The following is a 20,916-nucleotide window of genomic DNA, read 5'->3' as shown; positions in this document are numbered from 1 at the left end:
AGAAGGAAAAATCTCTTCAGCAAATGTGGGTAGGAGTATGGTTTTTCCCACCCACATTTGCTGAAGAGTTTTTTCCTTCTTTTCTTCCTCCTGGACTTTTATGTTGCTGTTTTACACTTTTGGACTTTATGTATGCCATGTTATATATTGGTGTTTCTTCAGCAGTGCAGCACTACCCATTTATAAACTTTTTCAAAAACATGTCTAACCTATTTATGTTGAGTATTGTGTGACAATTCTAATGTTTTCATTGCCTTTTTTTTTTTTAAAAAGTAGGTCATGTTGTGGTGTGTTACGAGCATGTCTGTACGCCTTAAGACAAGTATTGGTATAGCCACATTCTAATAATGGAGTTCTCAAAGTATTGGCCTCTTTTTGGAATAGTGTGTCATCCGAACATTTCTTTCTTGCCCTAAGGTATTGACTGTAGAGAATAGATGCTAGCAATGGTTTAGGATGAAAGCTGGTGGCATTAAGAATAGAATTGCTATCAGTGAGTTTACTATAGAGTTCACTGAACAGATGACTGTCAGTATCGTTCTGGACAGAAACATCCAGGAAAGTGATTTGTGTTGTAATCTGTAATGTAAGTCATAGTGAATTTAAGATTTAAATTGTTGTCATTCATGGCTATCAGGAAATCTTTTAAAAGACTTTCTGATCCATTCCATAGGACAAAAATAGCGCTGATATAGTGATGCCATGCCAGAACATGGTCCGCGTACATCGAAAAATTATCGTTCATAAGTATCCAACACTCCCACTCCCCCAGTAAAGGCTGGCATATGAGGTGGCACAATAGGTCCCCATGGCTACGCCCTGTACCTGGAGGAAGTGGGAGCCGTTGAAAGTAAAAGTGTTGTGATTTAAGATGACCTCGAGGGCTGGAAGAATGAATTAATTCATAGATTGTCATGTTAACTTTTTTGGGATAAAGTATGGTGTACCGCTGATATGCCTCTAATGTGAGTTATGGAGCTGTATAGGGCTTCCACGTCGATAGAGACCAAGAACGTGTCACCACCAACGTGTAGTCCCTCCAATATCTTGATAAAAAATAAATAGTGTTATGAACATAGGAAGGCAGGCTTGCTACAAAGGGTCTAAGGTAGCCATCTACAACTCGGCTGAGAACCTCAGTAAGAGCTCCGCGGCCAGAGACAATAGGTCTTCTGGGGGAATTTACAGTATTTGTGTACCTTTGGGAGGGCATAAAATGCGGCCACCTTGGGAAAGCTGGTTCTGATAAATTCCCAAGTGTACATTGAGATATCATTTTCAGAGTATGCTCAATCAACTAAGAGATAAAACTCTTCATTGTGAATATTAAAAGGGATTTCGGTATCTAATGATATCAATCTTTGTTGGCTAAAATCTTATTACAAATGTGTACATATCTGTCATTTTCCATGATTACAATGTTTCCCCCCCTTATCAAAGGGTTTAATTGCTATCGTGTGATTGTTGACCAGCGTTTATTTTTTTTTTATTATTTCTAGTCAGATTTTCAATTTTTCTTTTCACAAGATAACAAAAGGAACACAATATACAGGATCCTGATACATAGGAACCAGGCAGAAGACAAAAACAAAAAATGACTGGCAGATCAACCGAATAACTAAATGGAATGTTCTCTGCAAGACAAATATGCAGAGTAGAGCTTGTCATTCACAAGTGAGACACATCATATTCATACACACAAATATATATATATATATATATATATATATATACACACACACACACATATATATGAGAGAGTCAAGCTCAAAACTGGGGAGCTTGACTCCGTCCCGAAGTGGCACATATTGGTTCATATTCACAGAAAGGAGACCGCACAAGGGTAGGAGTACATTTACATAAAACAGATTCCCAAGGGTGAGAACAAAAATTCTGACTAATATTCCCTGAGGGAGAGGGATAGGGTAGCATTTTTAATGCTAGTTTCTCCCCTGAATTTAAATTGGTTTCCAAGGGCATCATAATCTGGAGCTTACGAATGTTCCTACTCACTAATTTAAGAAAGGAGGCAAAGTTATGGTTAGAGCTAATAGGAGACAACTGATCTGATTTCTTCCTTAGTGTTTTAGTGTTACCATCTGTGACTTTTTTTTTTTCAAAAGAAGGAAAAAAGCAATGAAGACATTAGAATTGTCACACAAAACTCGACCTTTTGAAAAGATATTGGCATCCATTGACCACAGATCCATCTGTGGGTCCATGAGTACCTGCATCACCAGCTGTTGCATTCGAAAGGGTCCCCTCTGTAGGTGACAAACTACATAGTAAATTTCGGGGGCCAACCTGAGGTGACCCTTGTAAAAGGTATGGGATGTTTTGGTGTGGAGCATGCCCATATTGTCATTATATGAACCTGGGTTCCCACATCAGATTACCGAATGGATCCCTCTTTGACCCTAAACACTATGTTAATTGCAAAACCTTTGGGGTCATTTACCTCCTCACTTGTGAATGTGGTTGTTTCTATGTTGGAAAATCAAAATTGGAGCTGTGGAGGCGCATGTATTGACATATTCGATGCATACACAAAAAAGACCCTGAATTACCCCTAGGCCGACACGCGGCCTTGGTGCATGGTGATCATACTCTCCGAGTGCAATTCTTGGCACGTGACAGAATCCACTACAACCCGAGGGGAGGAGACATTAATAAGTCTCTGTTGTAATGGGAATTATAATGGATTTATTTACTTAATGCCACAGCACCACCAGGCCTGAAGGAGGCTTTTAGCTTTAAACCTTTTTTAGAGGGTTTCCATTCAGGAGGATGTGAACTAAATATGTGAAAAGGATGTTCTGTTACTTCCAGCTCTCACCCAAGGGGTCACCCTCTGTGTTGCCAAGCTCTTCATCTAGTCCCCTCTGTCTGTGTTTAGATTCTACCAGGTGTGGGCATGTTATGACGACCCAACTATCATCCTTACATGGTCGCCAACATATTTTTTCCATTCTGTCCCACACCCTGGTGAATAGAATCTCTTATTACATCCACACAGAGAGGGGAAATACATACTGTATATCATTGTATTTATGATCTTAAATGTTTTATTGACTGTATTAATAAAGCAGTACCCCTACTCCTTCCTTTCCCAGGCATGAATATGTTCCACATTGACATATATGTTACCTATGGTATTTTTCGTGTTCATGTACTTTTATATCTACTGTTGTTATTGTGCCTATGATGCTTTTTGTCTAATGGGGTTGCGGTTTGCTGTCAAGCCGTGGGGTGGTGCTAGGGAACAAACCCCCTTTTCCTTGGCCTTCTGGCTCACTGCCCAGCACGCCCAGGTGCTCGGCATGCCCAGGCCCCCAGTACCCCTTATAGGAACTTTCATGGGGGCCAATGTTGTGGATGGCATGTTGGAGGTGGTTGTCCTTTGCGATCGCACCCCCTAGGCATGGACTGCAAGTTCTGGCTCCCCCCCCACGTTCCGCGCTCATTTCCATCTATGCTGTGCCGTCTGTTGCGTGCCGGTGGTGCGGGGACAAGTGGCGTCATCACGCCCCCCTTGAGGAAGGCAAAGCCATGCGCCGCTGATGCCCAGGGACTCCAAGATGGACGCTACACCATGCCGGTCATTCTGGCGTGCATCCTACCTCCGGCTATGGATCGGCCCATTTGTGGGCGGTACTATCCCAATTGCCTCATATATATATATATATATATATATATATATATATATATATATATATATATATATATATATATATATATATATTGGTCCATTCCCCCTATGTGTCCTTCTGGAGCAACACCAGCCATTGTGCGGGAATCCCTCTCACATTGAAACCTGGTAAGCTCTATACCCTGATGTATTTTTGGGACTACTCCCGGTTGGATCCCTGTATATATTTTCTTTACTCATTATACTCCCTCTTTTATCCATACTTCCATCCAATACTTCTGGTTTTATCTGTAGCTCTATGACACAGTTGTGACATAATCTGTCCATATATACTTATGGCATTATATTCATTCATACCCCTATAGAACCTTTGGATGTCTACAGAACCCTGGGTTGGAGTCTATGGGATCCCTGTAGTGAGGTGGATGGCCTGAGGGTGCTTCTCTGGTTGTACCTGTGTGGGCCATGGGCCAACAGCAACTCCATTCGCATCACAATCCTGTTTTGTGACCTACAGATCATTTGTATGTACAGAGCATGTAAGTGTACTTCAATGATATCACAATGGTAACATATACATGCCACTATTTGGTCTATCTATAACATGCTGTAAGAAATTGTTTTCTCCAACAGCTTTAATAGTATACTGATGTTGTACTTATTAGATTGTAGTATTGTTATACCCAACTCTTTCCCCTGAAGAAGGAATGATTTTTCTGAAACGTGTCGGGATACTTTAAAGGCTACACCACGACTGACCAAGTCACATCTCATTTGACAGTTCTTCGTCGGTGTATCTTTGTATGCTCGGGTTAGGGATTGTATTCAACACCTTTCAGTAACCCACATTGCTTACATGGTTTTATGGACCTATGTGGTTCTTCTGTTTTTACTAACAATATATATCTATAAATTAAAGTTGATACTTGTTTTTAAGATATTTTGATTTTACATATATTTTGTCTGCCTTTAAAGTCCCAGGGGGATCTTTTGCTATCACTTTTTTCTTGTCGCTGCTTTGGATGGGATGTTGGCAGAGTCTTCTATTTTTCTATATTTTCTATCACTTGATTCAACATTGCTGTATTACTGAAGAAGATTTATATCTTTTGATTGATATTTGCGTGGTGGGAGAATGATACAAGGCATACAGAATACGTATAAATGAAGGACCGAATTCTAGGGTCTCCAGAACAAATAGTTGCAAGATAGGCTTATCAAAGGTCTTGTGGAGGTCTAAAGAGAGTAACATGGTCTCTGTGTGTGTAGGCCTGTCCCAATAGAAGAGAAAAGCTGATATCAGATTCAATATTCTATGAATTCGATTGAAGGCTTGATGATAGCAGATTTAACCTATTTGATCCAGATGAATATATAATTTTAGAATTAAGTTAAACCGTAAAACAAGGGTTTTGGTAAGAATTTTAAGATCACAATTAATCAGATATGTTGAAATAAATAGCAACATATGTGGTGTTTTTATTGGGCTTTAAGTGTTACTAAGCCCCCAACAGTAAAATCAGTCTGTATACAGTATGCAGTAAAGCATGCTTGTTATACTCACTGTGGAACCTAAGGGGTTAATCCTCTGTGTAAGAAGGATGTATGATCCTGTCTTCTATAAGCCTCCCCTTCTGCTACTGTCCCTAATTCATCTGCTGATAGAACAGAGCCTTGGGGGCAAGCTGCACATGCTCGATTTGGTGTGTTTTGCTAGAGCGTTTTTTCCCTTGGTAGAGTGCATGTGATCAGCACAGTGCCAATCAGCGCTATTCAGACAGAGGGTCAGGGGTCCTGCAGCCTCATAGGACAATCAGGGGAGAATGAAGACTCCTCCTACAAGCTTTAACCAGTGCTCTGCTGGACACGGATAGAAGTCACAAGACTGCTATATACTGCTGATGAGAAAAGGTATTTAGCCGTTTACATTTACTAAAGTAATTGCATTTCCTTGTTCTGTGTACTGTGGGAGACCAGATATAGTGAATTCAGGGTCCTGGGTTTAGTAACACTAACTATTACTGTGATAAAAGCTCTTTTTTCCTTGTGTGGAAAAGATTTGTCCTCCCACAAAGAGGTGATTGTACGTACTGCTTGGACCTGAAGAAGGGGATACTCCCCGAAAGCTTGTCCTCAAAATTGTTTGTTAGTGCAAATAAAAAAAGTATCACGGACAGTACTCAATTGTTTCTGTCCTCCCGCAAAGAATTAATGTAGGAGACCATGTGGGAAGCTTTGTGTAATATCTATTTGGGAATCCATCAGGTCCCAGAGATTTGTTCAACTCTAGTGTTTTAATAACTTCAGTTCCCTCTTCGCATGTGAATGGCTTGTCGATCAGCTCTTCATGTTGTGGTAATAGAATAAAATAAATCTTTTGAGATAATGGGCAATCTTTCAGTTTAAGATTTGGCAGTACATGGATATGGGGTTTAGAACTGAGTTTATTAGCCAATAGGGAACGATATCCGTCTACTCGTACACAGAACTACTTCTCTTTTTGTTTCAGATACATTGACATAGTAGCAAGTAGGGAACCGCTTCTGAAAATTTCTTAGGATAAAAGATTGAGGAAGGTGTCTTTCTCGCTGTTTAAATAGTAATAGTATAGGAATGCGTCTTGTCCTTGCATGTTATGGGAAACCAGTTTAATGGCGGAGTTCACTTTAGGTGTCACAGTCCTTGTGGTGATTGTGGGGTACAGTAATGTTCATCATGGAGCCAGATATTGATGAAACAGGCATGGAGACAAGTAAGACCTACAGATAACCCTCAGAAAAAGAAACAGAATACTATAAGGAAAAAACAAAAAATTAAAAAAACAAGCAATTGTCAGAGAAAAGAGCATATGACAAACATAACTTCTAAACCTAGAAGGAAGAAATTTAAGTAAAATAACTTGTCCTGGAATCTACATGGATCCAGGAGTGAGAGTAGATTCACCAGGGTGCTACCCTGGAAAGGGTCCTTTGACAGAGGGCATATATACCCCCACCGGCACTCAACTTAATGCAATGCAATGTAAGGGTCCATTCACATGGGCATATGCATATTTTCTGCATATGCATATTTTCTGTTTTTATTGGCAAAATGTATGCATGTTTAGTCACGTTTATGAGCATTGATGTGTAAATCTGCAGATCTGTGTGACCCTGGACACAGAGACGGCCAGGGTCACACCTACACAGCTATACGCTGCCAACATTTTTGCACGTGGGCACAACTGTGTGTATGGGTTCATTGATTACTAAAGTGATGCATTTAGATGTGCACAAAACTATGTGCAGTGTGCATCTAAACACAGTTTTTTCTGCCCATATAAATGAACCCTAAGGCAAGACATTTCCTCAAATCCTAGATAGGAGAAAAGACTGACAGTAAGATATTTATCTGAACAGATAGTACTTTTACATTGTAGTAAATGATGCTATTCCCTGAGACACAGGCTATATTATGTGTGGCTGTTACATATGAGTATCCCCACATGGAACGGACCACACCACTGAGATTATGAGGTCTATTACGTAGAGATGAATTTATAATAATAAAAAAAAACAAATCTCCTTAGGAAGATTGGGGAAGTAACAGAAATTGAAGTTTGCACTTTGGTGCATAACACACATCTTAAAGTTGTTGTAAAGGCAGAACATTTTTTTACCTTCATGCATTCTTTGCAGCAAGGTAAAAAAAACCTTCTGAGTGCAGCTTACTCCCCAGCCCCCCCCCCCCCCCACCTTTATACTCTCCTAAACCCAATCTTAATCCAGCTATGTGCACGAGAGCCCAGGCTTGCCTGATTCTCTCACTTTTCACTGGCTTAGAGACATTAGCAGGAGCCATTGGCTTCTATTGCTGTCAATCACAGCCAGTGACCATAGAAGGGCTACTGGTGAGGTTTCTTTGTCAAAGTGTGCATGGACATATGGGCTTATGAAAATGAGGCTGAGGTCAGTGAATAGTTTTTCCCCATCTGGAAGAGTGGAGAAGGAATGATTTTTCCCCTTGTATTTTTGGTACAATCACTGAGGCAATTTTGGAAGATCATCTTACTAATTTTTTATACTACAGCTGTGGCATTCCCTTTTATAGGTATGTTTTTAACCATCACAATTGATATTATTGTGGATATATGCTAATAACGATACCATTGAATGCAAGGGATTCTTTTCACATAGTGAACTGTTTTTTAAACATGTGGAAAATTTACTTGCATATCGTTGTATTAGATCTTAATATTCATTCAGACTTTACGGTTTAGATGAGAAGCAAGGAATGGGCATAGGTGGGTACACCTTACTACAAGGATGATTTTCTGTTTTTCTTTTTACAAAATAAGCCCCCCCCCCAGCAAAAGAGCAGGGGCTACAGTATATTATCATCTATATATGAATGCCTATTTATGCAAGCTTATTTTTGGTAAAGGGGTTCCCCTAAATTCAATTCGTAAATTTGTAAGTACAGAATAAATCATTGGTCAGTGGCTCTGAGTTCCATGGGTTACATACCTATGATGTCTTAGGTAAAGGGGTTCCCCTAAATTCAATTAGTAAATTTGTAAGTACAGAATAAATCATTGGTCGGTGGCTCTGAGTTCTTTGGGTTACATACCTATGATGTCTTAAATTATCATAGGGTTGCGACCCTCTGTTAACTAGCCTGGTAGCCTACTGGATTCTGAGTGTTGCAGTTCCCTTGCGCCCTTGTTTGAGCACAATCACAACGCCTGACAAGATGTAAGCATGTTGAGTACACTCTGTTGTAATGTAATTAAAACACACATGGATTTAGATGGATGTATAACATTTATTAGATACAAAAATTCAACCTCCCCATCCTGAAGAAGCAGAGTTCACCATGAAACGCAATGATATTTAGATCTGGAAAAATACAGCTCAATATATGGCATTTCCATGTTCATATCATATTATATGATATTATTGATACAGTAGGTGTTTATTTCCGATCCGTGTTAAGTGAGATCTGTAAAATATGCCTATATGGGGGGGGGGGGGTTTAACAGTGTTCTATGTCTATGTTATTTTAACGAACATAATAAACTGTCATTTTAGATTGTTTTGTTTGCCTCATGATGTGCCTGTAAAAGTCCAACATTTTGGAGCAATACATTTGTTCCTTTATTTTCTTTGTCAAGCTCCCTTTGAAGTAGATCCCCAAAGTTGACAGTTTCCTTAAGAAGTTGTCTGAGGAAGTGGAGCAGCTAAGGAGAGAACAAGGCTAGATGGATCATTTATCTGACTGAGAAAAAGGTCTGCCATTTCTCTGTCTAGAGCAGATAAGGAGGAGTCCTGTCCAATAGAATGTTTGGACACCTGGGATGGGGAGGGCACCGGGCTACCTTGGGAGTGTATTGTGTCCTGTAGCTCACCATTCCAGTGTGACTGAGCAGACTGAGGATCAGTGGCTGTAACCTCCCTGGTCCCTTTAATTGGCAGGCTTCTTGTACTCTGTGGCAATATTCCCTGCTTGTCTCTCCCATGCTGTGGCTCAGCAACTGCTCTGGCTTCCATCTTAACTCCCCTTGCCAGGCATGGATTGGGAAGGTCACCCACTCTTGTTATGAGCTCTCCACGCCATTTTGCCCAATATGTCTTGGCTCCCACTCTGAACAAGTAAGGGAAATGTCACAGAAAGCAGTGCCAAACCATTATGTGGCATCACTCTTTGAAGCATTTAGGATGCATCCATTGTTGAAGCACAAGAGGAAAAAAAGGATCCGTGATGTCATCAAACCCAGGCAAAGACACCAGTAGGCCTTTAACGTGATGCCAGGTTACCTGCCTGTTTCTGATATTAACACTCATAAGTCCCTTTGAAGGTGTTGTTTAGATCCCTAAAGTTCTGGCAGGACTTCTGTTTCCACCAGGAAATCTCCCATTAGTTTTACTTAGACAAAATTATTCAAAAGATTTTGTGAATGACATATGGATATTTCCTATATGTGAATAATTTAGGTCCAGATCCTACTATATTTATCTAGTTTGCTGCATTTTATCTGTAAGGCAAGAAGAAATGGCGGTTCATTAAACCACTTACTTTTCACAAGATATAAATACACTTTTACAATAAGCCATAAGTTGAATTACTGCTAGTTCAGCCAAAAGAAAGAGAACATTTAAAATATATTAAAAATACACACCAAACACTAGATGTCTTAACATTTTCCTTACTTGTCATTGGAAAGTTCATAGAATTGCTTACTGACACAGCCAGCAGACATCAGAGATACGGGGTCCAAATATGATAAAACTTTAAGGAGAATTGCAGCAGGAATCCTATAGGACACAGAAAAGAAATGTATCACATTAGTGGTAGATGTGATACTGAATGCACAGGTTTGTTCACACCTGAAAAAAAACAACCTGGTAAGCTGTCCATGGTACTTTTTTATTTGCACTAACATAGTTTTCAGGACAAGCTTTTGGACTGTATCCCCTTCTTCAAGGTACGAGCAGTACTAATACACAATGAGATAAAGCAGGAAGAGGGCTATGGACTGGGAAAGGGGGGGGGGGGGGGGGAGTCAGAAAAGTGAAATAGGTAAAAAAAAACTATTGAATCATAATTTCAAAAAACTAAGGTTTACTTTTAGTCCATTGTCTTTTGTGTCAAAATCATACTTAGTTCAAAGTTTTCCTTTGCCATGTGCCTCACCTCATGCATTTAAACCTGAACAACTAATGAGTTATTTCTACAGGTTCTCGGGATACATTGCTAGAGCTCTAACTGTAGAATAGATTCCAGATAGTTTGTCATTGTGATCCTTCTCTACTCATTATTATAACTACCGGTAGTTATAATGTACATGTGTTGCCCAGAATATTTAGTCAGCATAAATTCAGAACAGTGATTCTATTCTCTGTATACAAGAAGATGTAGGGAAAGACATCATTGCAAGTCATTAAAGTGGAACTTCATTTTCAAATTTTTACCTACAGGTAAGTTTACAATATTAGTCTCTGCAGCGGTGACAGCGCACAGCTGGAGGGCTTTGTTTCAAGGTAAGCGTTTCATAATGTGCTAGTATGCAGTGCATACTAGCACATTATGATATTGCCTTTTTTTTTACTACCGTTTAAGGATCCTGAGGACAAAGAAAATGAGTAAGACATTGATAATAAAAGCAGTAAGATACAAAATAGTCATGTCACCCATATATATATTAAGTTCAGAGAATAGAGTAGGGTTTTCAACACTTTGAATGGAAGATGAAAACTTGAAGTGACTAAATCTGACCAGACACTCTGCAAATCTTCAGCCAGTTCCTGATGAACCAGCCAATTTTACATTGTGGGTCGTCTTGTTGGCACCATCCCTCCCAACCTGTGTGTGTGCGTAAAGCTTAAAGCCTACTTCCTGCTTTCTGTCACTGTTGTTTGCATCAAGCTGGTTCTGTACCATTTGACTGCTGTGACCGTCTCTCACAATCCTGGTCAGAAGTCTTGAAGGAGAGCGGTCAATGAAAGCTTGGTTGGTGCACTGGGAGAACGCTGTGAGCGTGCTCTCAGCACACAACCTCCTGCTGTCGTGACTGCATATGTACAGCAGCTGGGCATTCAAGCCTACCTTTCTTGCCACTACATATATGCATTATGCAGTCAGCAAGAGGTTAAGAATAACTAAGATAATGGATTATAGGGGATATGACTGTATTCCCAGTAGAGATGTGTTTCCAAAGTATCAAGAATAGCAGAAAGCCAGAACAGGAAAAAAGTTCCAGAATAGAGGTGCAGCATAATAGAAGCCATGGTTGTAACAGTTGTAACTGGTAGAGCACGGCAGATGTACAGATAGCCTTTCACATGGAAACGAAAAAGATTAAATGGAATTACTAATAGTTCAGCTTTGTAAAGGATACATGTAAAGACCCCAGAAGCATCCCCAACCATATTAAAGAATGAAAAGAAACACTAATGTAATTGCTAGGCACATACAAAAATGAACCATTACAAAAGAGCCTCTCTTAGGACTAATTAAAGACATTTGGGGTGTGGTAAGCCATGTTTTAACTACTGTTACAGCAATGAACGTAGCACAGTAAGCTGTGGTGCCAATTACTTTCAATAACACCCCAATACACTAAACCAAAGCATGTGGGTTTCCACACACCACAATAGCCACCTATCTCTGATCAGACTCCCCAATTAGGCTACCTGTCTTGACCTCTCAACCACCCATTTTCTGACAGAATTGGATCTTCCAGTGTCATTTACCACAAAGACACTTTTACAACAGGCAGTCCTTGTGTCACAAGGGTAACGGTTATTCTTGGAATAGGAATGGAGCATTTTCAACCTCGCAGACCTAACGTTTCACCAATCCATATAGGAATAATTTCTCATACCTACCTGTCCACTGGGGACAGGGACAGCAATAAAAGCCTGACAGAGCATCAAACACTACCCATATATTCCATGACATTGAAAAATTTAGGCTAGAGTTGAGCTGTTCTAGGCAAGAAAGACTTTAATACATTTTCAAACTACAAGTCACAATCTGTTAAAGTCAGCCATAGCTTAAGTTTAAAATGCAGATCCCAATAAAGCCAATTTCATGCAGTAGATTCATTTGTGAACCACATAAAATTATTTGCACAGTTTATGTGAAATATGATACTCTATTTACTCCTGGGTTCTCTTGCTTAAAACACAGTGGATGGTTTTTGGACCAACCATGTCAGACACTGAAACCCTACAATGCATGGAGCAAACACTCAAAAGACATGACAAATAAAAAATTGAGAAGGAAAATTTAAAGTAGTTGTAAAGGCTATTTTTTAATTAAAATAATAAATATATTATACTTACCTGTTCTGTTACGTAGTTAGTCTGGTTGAAAAAAAAGACACAAGTTCATCTAGTTCAACCGATAAAAGGAACAAAAAAAAAAATACAATCCTATACCCACAGTTGATACAAAGGACGTCAAGAAACCCCAATACAGCTTGGTCCAATTTGCTTCAGCGGGGGGGGAAAAATTCCTTCCTGATCTCCCCAAGAGGCAAGTGGATATTCCCTAAATCAACTTTACCTATACATATTAGTATCCAATGGTATTTCACAGAGAGGTCCCTTACCTCCTCTTATGGAGTTCCCCGCTGGCGATTCCTGCTCATCTCTATAGCATGTGACCCCCAAGCCATGTGCCAGGGGGCACCCGTGTGGCATATTTCCGAGCCAGGATGTATGCGTCTATTGAGACATATAGAGAAGCTCAGCCCCGCCCTCTCTTACAGGATTTGACTGACAGCAGTCCTGCTGCTGCTTGAGTCTCCTGTGAAAAGAGGAAGCAAGACCAGTGCTCCTGCAGAAGAGATTCAGCCAGGCAAAGCTCTGGATGAAGAGGGAACTCAGGAAAATGTGGGGGGGGGGTTACACCAAGTGGGAAAACATTGTTTACCCTAATGCATGGAATGAATTAAGGTAAAAAACATTTCAACTTCAGAATTACTTTAAGGTACATCTTTTACAAGTCAGATTATAGCTTTATTTTTCTAGCCTATATTGCAGAAATCTACACATGGTAACCTTTTCATTTCTTCCTATTTTACTTGGAGAGTATAGTACCTCAACAGTGGAGAGTAAAGGTCAAGGGTTCATTTCCCATATGGGACTATATCAGCAAGTTTTATCTCAGTTTTTTTCCCGGCAAATATAGGTGAAAACCCATAAGCTAGTGAGAACACTGTAGGAGACAGTATGCAATTTTAAAAAATAAAGTAAACTTGCTGCAACATTTACTACTCTAGTAAAAATAGGGGAAACAAGGACTGCTCTATTTACTGTAAAATCTGTTTCTTGGGGGGTTCATAAACACATTATTTGTTTATTTGGGGACTACAGGATTATACTGCCAGCTACAGGAGGATTTGATGGCAAAAAGCAGCATTTAGCCAAGGAAACCCCTCCCACTCACAGCATGCTTCAGTTTTATAGAAAAGCAATACTAGGAGATCACAAATACAGAGGGTAGGATCTGTGTCTGGTAACAAACCCCAAGAAACAGATTGTATGGTACGTACAAAAATCCTATTTTCTTTCTTGTTCATTAAGGGTTATAGGATTCACTTATTCATGGACAATTTAGATGTCCAAATTAGTCTAATTGCAACAAAACACTAGCAGGTACAAATAAACAAATAGCTGCCTGAAGGGCCTTATGCCTGAAGTTGGCATCCAATGAGGCCCTAACATCCACCTTTTAAAACTTTGAGAACAATGTGAGCAGAAGACCAGGCAGCAGCCTTACAAATCTGGGAAACGTGCCTGATGTAAAAAAGACCAGGAGGTAATCAGAGCTCATTCCATAAGCATTAGGAGGAACCCAATCCTTAAGACCATAAGCATTAACAATGATTTGTCCAGTCCACCAAGCACGAGAATCAGGTTCCCCTTTAGACAGACCATTAGGAATGACAAAAAGTGAGTCAGTCTTTCTAACAGAAGCAGTGGCTGAGAGGTAAATAGCATGGACTATATCAAACAATGAAGGAAAATTTCCTTTTGATACAATGGAGTGGAATAGAAATGTAAGAGCAACGTCCTGGGTGAGGTGAAAGGCTGAAACCAAAAGGAAGGAAGGAGGCTATAGACCTCAACACCACCTTTTCCTTGTGTAAGAGCAGATAGGGTTCTTTACAGTACAAGGCTTCCAGCTCCAGCCCCTTTCATGGTAAAAGGGGGTAATAGTGGCACCCCAAAGGTACCAATAAATATAGTGTTCTCAAAGCTTGCGTACCAAGTCTTCTAAGATTAGCTCACATTAAAGGACACAGTACACAAAGGTCTAGAAAGTACTACAAGCAGAGCCCTGTGCTTGAAGGCAAATTCCAGTCAGGCAAAGCAATCTTTGCTTTTTGGTCCAGAGGGGTGCAGGTATATCCTCCAAAGATTAGTTGCATATGGAGCTCTGCTCAGCAGCATGTACTGTATATGAAGTCTTGATTGAAGCAAAAACTACTTTGAAAAAGAGAAAAAATGGCTAGTAAAATAGGTACATTTTTATCAGTAGAGAAAAGATGTCCACCCTGTAAGGACACCACAAACTGAAGCATGCTGGGAGTAAGAGGGCTTATAATTCAGTGGCTGCAGTTTTTTTTGTTTGCCAGTGTCCAAATCCCCTGAAGGCAGCAGTATAATGCCACTGTTTGGGAACCTGAATCCTGTATCCCTTAATAAACAAGGGAAAAAAACATAGGCACCAGCTGTAAATGTAAAAGTAAACTGGCTTTGTGGTTATTAGGATTTTTTCAAGCCGCCAACCTAGTGCGCATTGGTAGATCCCTATATTTTGACAGGGGTATAAGACGTTAAAGCTCTTTCAGAGCAGAGACTGATGTTTAAAAAAAAAAAAAATACTAATTACATCAACCCCGCAGTGTTTCAATAATGACATACCACAAAAAACAGTTTCTGCTTTACCTGCGTCTAATGCTACTTACCTCTCTATATATGAAGTATGATTGCTGCATACTTTTGTAAATATTTTCAAATTCTTCCCATATCTGTTTCTAAAAGAACATACTTTTGCTGAATTTCCTTTTAATTTGGTATTGCTGCAAGATAAAAATCAATTATAAAGAAAAAGCAATAGATTGGTTGTATAAAAAACATTATCAGCTTATTTATAACAGCATTTTCAAAAAAAAGGGTACATTAAACCACAACTTGTAGCTTGAATTTACAATATATGGCAAAATTAAAAATTAAAACAGCAAATATGGCAAATTGCCTACCTGCAATATATTATCCTAAGGAGGACCTGAACTGTGGAAGTTGCATTAAAAATTAAACCAAACATAAGACTAGTCCCTATATTTGATCTTTTTTTTTTTACTTACCATGTCTTGCTCTATATTGTGTTTTAGTGTGGAGACAGTAGGACTTTGGTTCCCCATGTCCAGAGCTGCCCCCCCCCCCCTTTCTTATTGACGGTCTATATGAGGACTATGCAAGAAGCAGTAGGAGAGGTACAAAAAAATAAGTACATTTACAGAATGAATGAAGCAGAAGCAGGGGAATTCTTGTACTAGAGATCCTCAGGTCTTTTGTTGCAGTCTGTGTCTTTGCCCTTACCTCGTGTCTACTTAGAATAGGAATGCACGAGAACTATCTTTGATGAGGAATGCACAGCATTTAAAATTTTTATAGAAAACATTCTCAGATATACACATACAGTATTTAAAACTAGACAGAAAATATAACTCTTTCCATTTCTATCAAAAACAAAAAACAAACAAAAAACATTCAGCCTAAATTGTTGGGCTAACACAGGGGTCTCCAAATTATGGCCCTCCAGGTGTTGAGGAACTGCAAGTCCCATAAGGCCGTGCAAACCAAAGCTAGACAAATCCTAACATCCAATTCACTAAAGGGTCTAAATAAATTAAGGAAGTTGGTGCCTAACTTTATGGAAAAATTGGGCATACATTTTTCTTACACCTTAGACATGTCTAGTGGTTTCTAGATCAAACCTCTGCCAATATTGTTTTTTAAATGGGACCCAAGAAGCTATAAGGCATAGCACAGCATATTAGAACATTACTGCAGACTTACCTTGCAAGCGACCCACTCCACAGTTGCGCTGTCAGAGCTCAGAAAGCAGGGTTTTTTAACAAAGCAGACCAATATGGTCATCTTTGTCATAAAATTCCTACCTGTCAGCAGCTTTTTCTTCTCTCAGTTTTATTTTAACTTAAATTTGTTCAAACTTGGGACTGACTATGGTACCTGCAAGTTAAGTGAAGTGCCACGGTTGCTGGGAAAGTAAGCAGGAGGACTAAAGGGCATGTCTATTACTTTGGTTGAATATTTTGCCAGTCTATCATGGTTCTCCCAGTGAGGATGATGGCAATATTATACATTAACTACTAAAGCTACCCAGTTCAACTTGTCAGCCAGCCCCAGTCTAACAATGGCTTTTTCCACAAGGAACATGGATAGGTATAACTTATCAAATAGGGGGATAAGATAGCCAGTTCAACTAGTAGTTTATGTTTAATGCCCGTGCATGTTTACTGCTGGAAAAGCCAGTTATAGACTGGGGTAGTGACCAACTTCTTTCGCACAATGTAATGGAGGTCTGTGGGTACACTGGATACCCTGGCTGCCATTGTCCTTTATACTGGGTGTCCTTTTTGCTCCTGTACCTGTAAGGAGGGGTGGGCTCCCTCAGGATCACCTGCCCTTGGTCTATCCATTAAATACATGTGCCTCTACTATGAGGACTCCCAAAATTTGTAGATTAGGACCACAGAATGTTGGGGTGCCGTGATGTGGCTCTGTGGCTTACGTATGTATTTGCAAACGTGTGCTAACTAAACCCCTGTTTTTAAACACATACTGTTAGACAGGTTAATTTGGTTGTTGGCTGGCATGTTGAACTGGCTATCTTATCCCCCTATTTGGTAAGTTATACCTATCCATGTTCCTTGTGGAAACAGCCATTGTTAGACTGGGGCTGGCTGACAAGTTGAACTGGGTAGCTTTAGTAGTTTATGTTTAATGCCCGTTCATGTTCACTGCTGGAAAAGCCAGTTATAGACCGGGGCAGTGACCAACGTCTTTCACACAATATTATACATTCTAAATGTTTGTATGCCAGCTGCTTCCCATGGTTACTTTCCAAATTCCAAGATCACTGATTCCATTCCTCTTATCCCCTTGTAACAACTTAGCCTAAATTTTTTTTAATCTTTTTTATGTCTCATTTACATTTCTTTCATTTGAGACACACCATGTCATTTAAAGAGTGAAACAAATAACAGAATACTCAGTATAAGCAACACAATATTGTTTTCATTGTAACCGCGTATTTCCTGCTTTCATTAATAATCAGATCATAGTAACAGGTCACATTTTCTTAACTGAATTTGCAGCATGTCAGGCCAAATAAAATATATGCAAATTAATAATCAGTTTAACAAAATCCATTAATGTAACCGTCTAAGTAAATTAATGAAGACTAAATCTTGGATTCCCCAAATATTAAATCGTATTAACTAAGCAGCCTTGAAAATGAAAAGTAACTCTTTAAATGAAAAAGCGTCTCAGTTAAAGAGGAAATCTAGCTAATGAATTTGAGATATATATATATTAATATTAGTGATGCACTGATACACCGGCCGCTGAAATTAGGGTTATCTGCATTGTGCCGATAGAAAAAAAAAAAGTGCAGATAAAGATAACTGACTTCAATGCAAAATCCTGTCCCATTGACTTCAATGCAAAAAATGCCCCCCCCCCCCCACTCCCACTGACTTCAGTGCAAAAATGCCCCCTATTGATTTCAATGCAAAAATGCCCCCTATTGACTTCAATACAGAAACGCCCCCCATCACCCATTGACTTCAATGCAAAATTGAGACCCATTGATTTCAATGCAAAAGTGCTCCCTATTGACTTCAATGCAAAAACGCCTCTTATTTTATTTTCTGCTCAATTTTTTTTTGTCCAATTTTTATTGTTATTTTTTTAATAAAAGTTATGTATTTTTTTAAATTCATATTAAGTTCATAATATTAATTAAAAAGTTGAATACAATTATATATAAAACTTTATATATTTTTTAAAAAACTCTTCATTTCGGTTTTAGTTTTCGGCCAAATGCATCCTGAATATTTGGTTTGGGTTCATTTCAGTGCACCACATACATACATAATCTTTGCAATACATACATAAATCTTTGCAATGTATAAAAAAAAAAAAAAAAAAAAAAAAAAATCACATGTATATAAGTATTCACAGCCTTTGCCATGACACTCAAAATTGAGCTCTGGTGCATCCTGTTCCCACTGATCATCCTTGAGATGTTTCCACAACTTGATTGGAGTCCACCTGTGGGAAATTCAGTTAATTGGACATGATTAGAAAAGGTAGAAACCTCTCCATATAAAAGGTCCCACAGTTAACAGTGCATGTTAGAGCACAAACCAAGCCATGAAGTCCAAGGAGTTGTCTGTAGACCTCTGAGACAGGATTGTATCAAGGCACAGATATGGGGAAGGGTACAGAAAAATTTCTGCAGCATTGAAGGTCCCAATGAGCACAGTGGTCTTCATCATCCATAAATAGAAGAAGTATGGAACCACCATGAATCTTCCTAAAGTGGGCCGCTCATCCAAAATGAGCGATCGAGGTCACTCTGAAAGAGCTCCAGCATTTCTCTGTGGAGAGAGGAGAACCTTCCAGAAGGGCAACCATCTCTGCAGCACTCCACCAATCAGGCCTGTATGGTGAAGTGACCAGATGGAAGCCACTCCTCAATAAAAGGTAAATGGCAGCCCGCCTGGAGTTTGCCAAAAGACACGTGAGGGACTCAGACCATGAGAAACAAAACTCTCTGATCTGATGAAACAAAGATTGAACTCTTGGGCCTGAATGTCAAGGGTCATGTCTGGAGAAAACCAGGCACTGCTCCTCACATGGCCAATACCATCCCTACAGTGAAGCATGGTGGTGGCAACATCATGCTGTGGAGATGTTTTTCAGCAGCAGGAACTGGGGGACTAGCCAGGATCGAAGGAAAGATGAATGCAGCAATGTACAGAGACATCCTTGATGAAAACCTGTTCCAGAGCATTCTGGACCTTAGACTGGGGCGACAATTCATCTTCCAACATAACAATGACCCTAAGCACACAGCCCACATAACAAAGGAGCGGCTACGGGCCAACTCTGTGAATGTCCTGGAGTGGCCCAGCCAGAGCCCAGACTTGAACCCGACTGAACATCTCTGGAGGGATCCAAAAATGGTTGTGCACCGACGCTCCCCATCCAAGCTGATGGAGCTTGAGATGTACTACAAAGAAGAATGGGAGAAATTGCCCAAAAATAGGTGTGCCAAGCTTGTAGCATTATACTCAAAACGACTTGAGGCTGCAATTGGTGCTAAAGGGGCTTCAACAAAGTATTGAGCAAAGGCAGTGAATACTTATGTACATGGCTTTTTTCATTTTTTATTTTTAATAAATTGCAAAGATTTCAAAAACAACTTCTATCACGCTGTCATTATGGAGTATGGTTTGTAGAATGTTGAGGAAAAAAATTAATTTAATCCATTTTGGAATAAGGCTGTAACATAAAATGTGGCAGAGGTTAAGCCAGTGTTTCTCAACTCCAGTCCTCATGGACCCCCAACAGGTCATGTTTTCAGGATTTCCATTATTTTGCACAGGTGATTTGATCAGTTTCACTGCCTTAGTAATTACCACAGCTGTTTCATCTGAGGGAAATCCTGAAAACATGACCTGTTGGGGGTCCATGAGGACTGGAGTTGAGAAACACTGTGTTAAGCGAAGTGTAAAAAAATCCTTGATCACAAACACACAGTAGTACAATGCTACTATGGTAATATTGTAATATTCTGCTGAAAGTATTAAAAAAAAAAAATACAAATGTAAAAAAAAAGCAAAAAAAAACATTGAGAATTTAAAAAAATTTTTTTTTTTTTTTTTTTTTACATTTGTATTTTTTTTTTTTAATACTTTCAGCAGAATATTACAATGAGAATTTAAAAAAATTTTTTTTTTTTTTTTTTTTTAAGAGTTTTGTTTTTATTCTAAACTACTTGCCAACCACTTACCCTCATTTTGCGAGTGAGCAGCAGCTCTTGGCAAAGCGATGTAATCATGGGTCAGTTCTATTTTGGGGTGTGAACGCACATGCACCCCCCAAGCACACCTACATGCATGCGTTAGATTAGCACATTTAACCCTTTGAGTGCTCCTATTAACCCTTTGATCACCCCATCACCCAGCCAGTGCCATTAGTACATTGTCAGTATATAGAATGTTTCACTGATCACTGTATTCCTGCCACTAGCGACATCAGATAGTGTCAGGGTGAGTAAGCGGCCCTCCCAGCCAGGGTCAGCTAGCGTTGTATTGCCCACATACTATTGCACCCACGCTATAGGTCGCTGATCACCGCTATTACTAGTTTAGTGTTTGTACGGATCAATATATTGATCATGAACTGAACTATACTAGTGCCTCCTTTGTATAGTGTCCATAAAAACGCAGAGTTAGCAGGATCGGCCTCATTCGCTGCCAGCACTAGCGTTTAGCCCCTCTGCTGTTTTTCATTGAAGATTTGTAACAATTGATTGTGGGCCAAGGCAATTTATACGCACATAAATACTTGGCCGCCCACCCAAATTCAGCTCTTGCCAGACAATTTGCATGGAAACCTATCACAGTTTATGAATTTAAAACTCTTTTGGGCCTAACACTCAACATGGGCATCACAGAA

The 20,916-nt window shown here is 39.5% G+C and overlaps 1 protein-coding gene across 1 annotated transcript in view; it reads right to left on the bottom strand.

The window, feature by feature from the left end:
* FBXO15 (F-box protein 15) overlaps positions 1-20,916 on the bottom strand; it is a 262,215-nt gene that overhangs the window by 159,293 nt on the left and 82,006 nt on the right. Inside the window, exons 5-6 of the mRNA XM_089682167.1 lie at positions 15,108-15,221; positions 9,838-9,942 (exon numbers count right to left, since the gene is read on the bottom strand). Of these exons, the coding sequence (XP_089538293.1) occupies positions 9,838-9,942; positions 15,108-15,221 (219 nt within the window). The remainder of the gene's footprint in view (positions 1-9,837; positions 9,943-15,107; positions 15,222-20,916) is intronic.

This window comes from Staurois parvus, unplaced genomic scaffold (genome assembly GCF_062004578.1).
Source record: "Staurois parvus isolate SC_StPar_1 unplaced genomic scaffold, SC_StPar_1.0 ptg000287l, whole genome shotgun sequence".
NCBI classification, from domain to species: Eukaryota; Metazoa; Chordata; class Amphibia; order Anura; family Ranidae; genus Staurois; species Staurois parvus.
Note: the sequence above shows the minus strand (reverse complement) of the source record. Positions and strands in the feature narration are given on the sequence as shown.